This window comes from Canis lupus, chromosome 15 (genome assembly GCF_003254725.2).
Source record: "Canis lupus dingo isolate Sandy chromosome 15, ASM325472v2, whole genome shotgun sequence".
Lineage (NCBI taxonomy): Eukaryota > Metazoa > Chordata > Mammalia > Carnivora > Canidae > Canis > Canis lupus.
This window is the reverse complement of record NC_064257.1, coordinates 17,372,830-17,382,248: the sequence shown is the minus strand read 5'-3', so window position 1 is coordinate 17,382,248 and position 9,419 is coordinate 17,372,830. Positions and strand designations below refer to the sequence as shown.

The 9,419-nt window shown below is 38.2% G+C and overlaps 1 protein-coding gene across 1 annotated transcript; it reads left to right on the top strand.

The window, feature by feature from the left end:
* The first annotated feature begins 2,583 nt into the window (after positions 1-2,583).
* On the top strand, positions 2,584-3,513 carry LOC112654561 (olfactory receptor 4S2-like). Its single transcript, XM_025439135.2, has one exon. The coding sequence runs from the start codon at positions 2,584-2,586 to the stop codon at positions 3,511-3,513; it is 930 nt and encodes a 309-aa protein (XP_025294920.1).
* The last annotated feature ends 5,906 nt before the right edge of the window (positions 3,514-9,419 follow it).

The following is a 9,419-nucleotide window of genomic DNA, read 5'->3' as shown; positions in this document are numbered from 1 at the left end:
AATGGCTTTGTGACAGGTATCGGGTTTGATCTATCTTTTTATGTTCACAGCACAATACCAGACGCAGAGAATGTGCTCCACAAATATTTACAGTTGTGGGCAGCCCGGGGAGCTCAGCGGTTTAATTCCACCTTTAGCCCAGGCCGTGATCCTGGGGTCCCGTGATCAGGTCCCACGTAGGGCTCCCAGCAGGGATCCTGCTTCTCCTTCTGCCTGTGTCTCTGCCTCTCTCTCTCTCTCTCTCTGTCTCTCATGAATACATAAATAAAATCTTTAAAAATATATTTATCAGTTGAAAGAATAAATAAATATTGGTGCTGTGTGAAATGTAGAAGATGATAGAGATGGTACCTTAAATAGTCTGTGTTGTGTTACATCTATACATGTGCAGAATTTTTCAAGACTTTACCTACTCAATGTATTATTCCTTATCTCTTAGTTCCATAAATAGCAAGTTATTTCTTCAGTTGTGGACAATCAGAGGAACAGGATAAATTGGGACTTTAAGTGTTTCTATAGGTAAAAGTTCAAAGGATTGACAGGTAATAAAATGATGTCAAATAACCAGAGACATGAAAACGTGTACACGTGTCATAATGTCTCTGTGAGGAATATTGATGTCAAGGATGCTATGGCACAAAGAGTTTTCCGTGGGATGCAACTTCCTGTTAGGAAAGAGATCCAGAGTATTTGCTCTCCTCTCCTTGCATGTTGTTCACAGAGGAAACTAAGACTGAATCTGTTTCCCTGAGGATTTCAGGGAGTTTCAGTCTTGCTATTTGTTTTATTTGAAATAATTTAGTGGGGCTTATGGAGTCAAATAAGGGAGCAATCTTATTTCTTTAACACCAGTATCACTAGTATATGTTCTTTGGTGTTATCCGAGAGACCGAATTTGACCTAAAGAACCTGGACAGACCTGTGGAAATGATCCATCCCATACAGGCCCTGGCCCACAGTGTTCAGACGTTTGATAGTGATGCTTCTGAAGTTCTTTCACTGAAATGATTATGACTTAGATTGACTGGTAACTTGTTGCTTTTATGTCCATTAATTAATTTGATCATTACATGGGGGCATTATTCTTTCCCAGGGGAGGACTCTGAAGTTAACAGAAGTGAGGAAACTTGTGTTAGGATGACACAGCCTGTAAGAGTCAGAGCTGTTGAGTCAGGCTTATTGTTCTATCTTTAAGTCCTGTGCTCTTTCTCCCAGAGAAGATAGTAGAAGATCTTGGGTCTTAGACTTGGATTAATTTTAAAGGCTCCCGAGGAGACCCCAGATAAAGTTGAGATTGTTACTATTCAGGAAGAATATAGCAGCTGCCCAAATATCTTTGGGTATCCTTGCCGGAACCCCTAAAGTGAGCCTTTCAAAAATCTGGACTATCTTCTGGTACTACTCTAGCCCAAGAACATATTTGAGAATGTGGGTGTCAGCACTCGATACTTTTTTTTAAAAAAATTATTGCATTTGAATTTTCCAACATATAGCAACCCAGTGCTCCTCCTGTCAAGTGCCCCCTCAGTACCCGTCACGCAGTCACCCCAACCCCCCCCCACCTCCCTTTCCACTACCCCTTGTTCATTTCCCAGAGTTAGGAGTCTCTCATGGTCTGTCGCCCTCACCGATATTTTCACTCATTTTCTCACCTTTCCCCTTTATTCCCTTTAACTATTTTGTATATTCCCCCAAATGAATGAGACCATATAATGATTGTCCTTCTCTGATTGACTTACTTCACTCAGGATAATACCCTCCAGTTCCATCCACGTTGAAGCTAATGGTGGGTATTAGTCGTTTCTAATGGCTGAGGAATATTCCACTGTATACATAGACCACATCTTCTCTATCCATCATCTGTTGATGGACACCGAGGCTCCTTCCACAGTGTGGCTATTGTGGACATTGCATCGGGATGCACGTGTCCCAGCGTTTCACTGCATCTGTATCTTTGGGGTAAATCCCTAGCAGTGCAATTGCTGGGTCATAGGACAGTTCTTTTTTAACTCCTTGAGGAACCTCCACACAATTTTTGAGAGTGGCTGCACCAGTTCACATTCCCACCAATAGTGCAAAAGACTTTTTCTAAACATGAAGCACATGGAAATACATATACATGGAAATTAGGAGATGAACATAGCAAGGATTTTGGTGTCCTAGGATGACTCCTTCCCAGACTTCTCCCTTCTTCCATTCAGCATGTTCTCCAGTCATGAAGATGGGTGATGATAATGATATATTCACTTATAGTGTGACATGTGCATAGTGCTTCACAGGTGATCCTTATACCACTTAAATGGTGTGTACTATTCTTACCCACATTTAACCCTTGAGAAAAGAATGATAGTTAAAGTGTAACAGAAAATCCAATGTGAGTCAATGATGTGGTAAGATAATTAATGGTGAGAAAAACATCCATTAACTGTGTACAAGAGATGCAAAAAGCTTCCTCTACTATATTTAGCATCCCTTAAGTATTTCCATGAGACTGCTCCTGCCCACCGTGCTTACAGTGGCTTACGATATTTATTTATTCTTGCAGAGAACCAGAGCCATCCAACCAGTATCACCTGGGTCCCCATGGAAGTGGCTAACAATGTCACTGAGTTTATATTCCTAGGCCTCTCCCAGGATCCTGGAATGCAGCTGATGTTCTTTGCCTTGTTCCTCTTCTTCTACATCGTGATCATGGTGGGAAACCTGCTCATTCTACTTACGGTCTTCTCTGATCCCCGGCTCCACACACCCATGTATTTCTTCCTCAGTAACCTGTCCTTTGTGGACATTGCCTATTCCTCAGCCACAGCACCCAAGATGATTGCAGACTTTGTTTCTGAGAAAAAGACCATTTCCTACTGGGGCTGTGTAACTCAGATGTTTACCTTCCACTTTTTTGGTTGTGCTGAGATTTTTGTCTTGACTGTTATGGCTTTTGACCGTTATGCTGCCATCTGCCAGCCTCTCCGTTATACGACCATCATGAGTGCCAATGCTTGTATCATGCTGGCATCACTGTCCTGGCTGGGAGCGCTGGGTCATTCCTTTGTTCAGACCCTCCTGACCTTTCAGCTGCCTTTCTGCCATAATCAGGTCATTGACCACTACCTCTGTGATGTCCACCCAGTCCTAAAACTTGCCTGTGCTGATACAACCCTGGTAAATATGTTGGTGATTGTCAACAGTGGTCTCATTGCTCTAGGGTGCTTCCTCATTCTTCTGGCCTCCTACACTGTCATTCTCTTTAGTCTTCGCAAGAGGTCTTCAGAGAGCCGGCGCAAGGCTCTTTCTACCTGCGGGTCTCATTTCACTGTAGTAATGTTCTTCTTTGTCCCTTGTTTCTTTATTTACCTCCGACCATCCACCACTTTCCCCCTGGATAAGGCTGTGTCTGTGTTCTATACTACCATCACCCCAATGCTGAACCCGCTCATCTATACTCTGAGGAATGAGGATGTAAAGAATGCCATGAAACAGATATGGAGTCACATGGTTTCCTTGAAGGAAAAGTAGGAGGGATAGCTCATCAGAATTGCAAAATCATAGAGTGAGCTGATACCTTTAGTGTGGTCTGAAACTTATTAATGATTTTAAGAAATAGTTCCTAAAATTTAGCTATCTTGTACTTTTCACTTAACAGGCAATAACGTGAGTCTATTTTCATTTTATTTTTTGAGGTGGACTAAACATAGACCTTTCCATACTGTCAAGATCTAATCTTTTCTCACTTTTAGAGTAGGAGAGTAAACACGTCCACTCAGTGTCTCATTTAATTGCTTTAGATCCCTTCAATTCAAATTATGCTTTCTTAAGCTATAATGAATGATTTAGAATGAGGTTATAAGAGAAATATATCTCTGAGGAATCAGACCATTTATGTTAAAAACAGAAGTGTAACTCCCCAGAAACTGCCTCCTTGTCTCCCTGCCATCCTCTCTTTCTTCTTTCTCTTCCTCTCTTGTCCTTTCCCTCTTTTCTTCTTTTTTCCCATTTTTCTTTCCTAGTCTTTCCCCAAAAATATCACATAATATGGTAGGGCATATGGATTCATAAAGAGGTAATGGAGATACAGAATAACAAATACAGAAATGATTACATAGAAATTTACACTATATACAATTAAGAGGTTAGTGTAAATTCACAAACTGTCCAAAGAATGTTTTTTGTACAATAGGGAAAAAGGGAACATTTTATATATTTGGTGTGGAGCAATTTTTTAATGAACATATTGGGAAAATGGAATACTTTCTATTCTCCCAGTAGTATATTATTTTTGCTGAAAGTTATCCTTATTTATTTTTGCAACACACGGAATAGATTCATTAAAGAAACTAAAATGAATTCACATTTGAACTAAGCCAAGGAGATGTTCTTGTATTATACATTTTTGGTTAAACTTTATTTTCAATTTTTAAAAAGGACTAAATGGATTCTCTTTTCCATTTGGTCTTAGGTCAGAGAATAACTGAGTAGCCTCGGTACCTCTGAAAAGGCAATATCATTTTGAGAAAATGTTTTATTTATTTATTTATTTACTTATTTACTTTTTATTTATTTATTTATTTATTTATTCATTTATTATTCATGAGAGACACAGAGAAAGAGCCAGAGACACAGCCAGAGGGAGAGGCAGGCTCCCTGTGGGGATCCTAATGTGGGACTCGATTCCAGGACCCCAAGAACATGACTGAGCCACCCAGGTACCCCTTGAGGAAATTTTAGATCTTGTTGTATGACTCATATCTTTCAATAATTCTGTCCTTATTATTTTCATCCGACATTTATTTTTTGTGTGCCTTAATCATATCTCCATATAGTTCATAAAATAGTATCTAACACTTATTATTTTTTTTCTGTTTTCTTTCTGTTAGTGGATTTTATGTCTTTTCTACAATTTATTAAGGATATAAATAATGTATCTTCTTTTCCACTCCTTGTATATGGTCCGTAGCTGGAGGCACAATAGATATTCTTAACAGAGTCTGCTCATTCTTACCCCAATGTCTATTGTTCTTTTTTCCTTAGTAGCAGAGACATGACATTATTCATGGTGACCCCACTGAAATATTACATTTACCAGTTTCTGTTTTTCACTGGGAGTGGATACTATAATGTTGACAGTAGCTGCTGAGGGAGACTTTTGAAAACTGTTTAAAATGGTTTCTCTGCATTCAGGCCTTCCATACATGATCTCTACTGATATTTTGTTGGATTTCCTTATTATTTTCATATTACCTTTCTTTGGCAAAAAGGGATCATTCTATCCTTTTTATTAATACCTATTTAAAAAAATAAGTACACTGGACTTGTAATTAAATTTGTGGGCTCCATTAGTTTTCCCTCTTCCCCCTAAGGTCTAAATAAGACAATAAAAACAAAGGGGGAACAAGTTTAGATTCACAGTAACAAAGACAAGAAGACAGAAGTTAGATTCTGCAGATAAAAGATTCCAACAAGTATTTGAAAAGAGAAGACAAAGGTGTAATCACTGATTTGTCTACTAGAAAAGGCTAATACTAGAGTAGATTCTGAAGAGAAATAGACAGATTTATCTCACAGGATCCTTGATGTCTTTGAGATGCCAGGACACCACATAAGGAAGATGGTGGGGTTTAGGACTAGTAATAGGAAGATGAAGAAGAAGGAATTGTTCAGTCTCCCATTTTCTCTAATCTCCCCTCACTCCCAGGTGCTCACACAGGCATACTCTTCACAAAGAAAATATTGACATCTTTGCATTAAGAAATTAAATTATGTTAGAGAAAAGTCTTTCATGTTCTGCCTTTGGAGATCACAAATAGAAAGGCTGCCTCTCTGCAAGAACCCTGACCAGAAGCCTACTGATTAGTAAGCCCTGGTCTATCGATCCAGATCTTTTGGGCAAGGTTTTGGTGCTGAACTCTTTTTTTTTTTTTTAATTTTTTTTAACTTTTATTTATTTATGATAGTCACAGAGAGAGAGAGAGAGGCAGAGACACAGGCAGAGGGAGAAGCAGGCTCCATGCACTGGGAGCCCGACGTGGGATTCGATCCCGGGTCTCCAGGATCGTGCCCCGGGCCAAAGGCAGGCGCCAAACCGCTGCGCCACCCAGGGATCCCTTTTTTTTTTTTTAATTTTTTTTTAACTTTTATTTATTTTGATAGTCACAGAGAGAGAGAGAGAGGCAGAGACACAGGCAGAGGGAGAAGCAAGCTGAACTCTTTAATACACATAAGACAGTTAAAATAAAAAGTGAGACTTTAGGAAGGCCAAAGGGGATTTGGTGGAATCCTAGATAAAGCAGAAAAAAATCTCACTTTGAAAACCACTGATATCTCCGTATTGACCAGAGAGAATATTTGCAATACTGAAATGAGAACATGATACTTAAAAAACCAATAAAAAGTGTTTTGGAAACTAAATAAAAAGAGTAATAAGTAAAATTAAGTCAAATCAATAGAGGGCAATCCTGAGATGAGAACATGATATTTTTAGAAAAATAAAATAATTATTTTGGGGAACTAAATAAAAGAAAGAATAATGAATAAAATCAAGACAAATCAATAGAGGGTTGAAAGAGTCAAAAAATCTTCAGGAAAGCAGAATTTTTTAAAAAATGAAGAAATGAAAAATAGGAAAAAGTATGAAAAATCAAGTCAAGAGTTAAAACATTCAACTCATATTTGTTCCAGGAGAACAGAGAAGACAGAGGGGAGAATTTAAAAGACACAATGAAAAGAAAACCTATAGCAAGGTTAAAATCTCCAGATACAAAAGGTGTACTGAGTGCCCACTCTGGTGATGAGAAAACAATAACTAAGGCACATTTTTATGCAATTTTATCACCCTAGAGATTGAGAAGATTATAAAATATTTGAGGGAGACAGAAAAAAATACAGGTCACAGAAAGTATACAAAATCCAAATGCATTAGAGTATTCAATAACAACACTGGGCCCTTCTATACAGTAGAAAAATTATTTTCGGCCTAGAATTCTTTTTCTTTATTTTTAAAAAGATTTTATTTATTTATTCATGAGAGACATACAGAGAGAGAGACAGAGGCAGAGGGAGAAGCAGGCTCCCCACAGGGAGCCCAATGTGGGACTGGACCCCAAGACTCCAGGATATCCTCCTGAGCCAAAGGTAGACACTCAAACACTAAGCCACCCAGGCATCCCTTGACCTAGAATTCTATACAGAATAAAACCATCAATCAGGTGTGAAAGTAGAATAAAACCTTTGAGTTATACTAGGGTTTATAAAATTTACTTTGTAAGTACCCTTTCTTTGAAAATATGAGTGGCTGTATACCAGTGAAAGCAAAAGGAGGCTCAAGAAATCAGTGTAGGAGTGGCCCCAAACCCTTTTGAGAGCTGTGCAGTAGGCATAAGGGGAGATAGAAATGGATGAAAGCAGAAGGATAGAAGCCCCTGGAAGAGAGGCTTCAGAAAACAGAAACAAGAGTGGGAATTTATGTTACCTAAGATGATGATGGAGCATTTTCCATTGACATTCAAAGACATTGTTTCCTTATTTGCTTTGTGTCTGAATGATCTGTCCATTTTTTATATGTATATTTTTTATTGGAGTTCGATTTGCCAACATATAGTATAACACCCAGTGCTCATCCTGTCCAGTGCCCCCCTCAGTGCCCGTCACCCAGTCACCCTGTCCCCCCCGCCCACCTCCCCTTCCACTACCCGTTGTTCCTTTCCCAGAGTTAGGAGTCTCTCATGCTTTGTCTCCCTCTCTGATTTTTTCCACTCAGTTCCCCTCCTTTCCCCTATAATCCCTTTCACTATTTCTTATATTCCCCGTATGAGTCAGACCATGTAATGTTTGTCCTTCTCTGATTGACTTACTTCACTCAGCATTAATGTAAGTAGAGTGCTAAAGTCTCCTACAATTATTGTATTGCCATCAGTTTCTCTCCTTATATATATTAATATTTATTTTATGTATTTAAGTGTCCCACTGTTGTGTGCATAGATATTTCTGATTATTATATCTTTTTGTTAGGTTGATCCCTTTATCATTGTTTAATATCTTTCTTTGTCTCTTGTTACAGTCTTTGCTTTAAAGTCTATTTTATCTGATGTAAGTATTGCTACCCCAGCTTTTTTTTTTCCACTTTTGTTTGGATGGCAAATATTTTTCATTACTTCACTTTCAGTCTTTTTGCATCTTCAGGCCAGAGATGAGTCTCTTGTATGCAGCATATAGATGGGTCTTGTTTTGTTTTGTTGCTGTTGTTTTTTAAATACATTCCACCAGACAATGAAAGAGAAATAGGCAGGTTAGAGACCTATCAAATTCCAAATTGCTTCCTGAATGTCACTCTAAAAAATGTTTTCAGGATCTATCACCCCGGGCTGGCATTCCGCATCTATTCTGAGTTCCTAAAACACTAAATGGCTAGAAGACTAGTTTAAATATTAATAAGCTCTCTCCCCATACCTACTGCAATTAGTTCCTTTTCTTCATCCTCCAATATGCTTTGCCTTGATTAAATCTTCCCAAATTCCCATATTGTTGTCTGGGTATTCTATAATATTATTGATGAGAAGACTTAAGATGAAAGGAAGAGAAACAAATAATAGCCATTTAGACAAATTTGATTATAATTGTGCATTGTTAGTAAATGAAGAGATTATGTTCAGGTAAGTTTATTTTTAGCCTTGACCTGTTAATATATTTTATAAGCATATCTATTTTATTGTCCACAGATCCCTGAAACTTTTAAAGACATTTTAAAATTTTTATTGAGATGTAATTGACATATAACATTATGTTAGATTCTCGTGTACAAAATAATGATTCAATATTTATACATGTTGCAACATGATCTCCACAATAGGTCCAGTTAACATCCATCACCATCACCACACATAAATAACCAGAATTTTTTTCCTGGACAGAAATCAAATAACTTTTTCACCCCTGGGGCGAGGATGGTGTTCAATATGTCAGAAAATCAATTGTTGGGTGAAGCATTAGATGTATAGTTGAATGGGATGATCTAGAAGTTTCTTTCCATTCTTAAGACTCTATGACCAGATGATATGTAAATTTGTTATTTGCTAAAGATAGTTCAACAGTGATTATGCAGCATTTTGCAAATGCTATCCTGAGTGTGGCCATAATGCCTACAAGGAAGAAAATCCAAAACTCATCCATAGAGATTCTTTTACAAAATTGACTTGCCTATCATTCATCTTCTTTTTTGTTTTGTTTTTAAAGATTTTATTTATTTATTCATGATAGACACTAAGAGAGAGACAGAGACACAGGCAGAGGGAGAAGCAGGCTCCCTGAGGGGGGCCTGATGCAGGATTTGATCCCAGGACCCCAGGATCACTCCCTGAGCTGAAGGCAGATGCTCAAAAACTGAGCCATCCAGGCTTCCCAAGATCCATCATTCATCTTCTAAATTAGAA

Excerpts from the sequence above, each read along its gene's own strand:
- LOC112654561 (XM_025439135.2), top strand. The coding sequence starts at position 2,584 with ATGGAAGTGGCTAACAATGTCACTGAGTTTATATTCCTAGGCCTCTCC.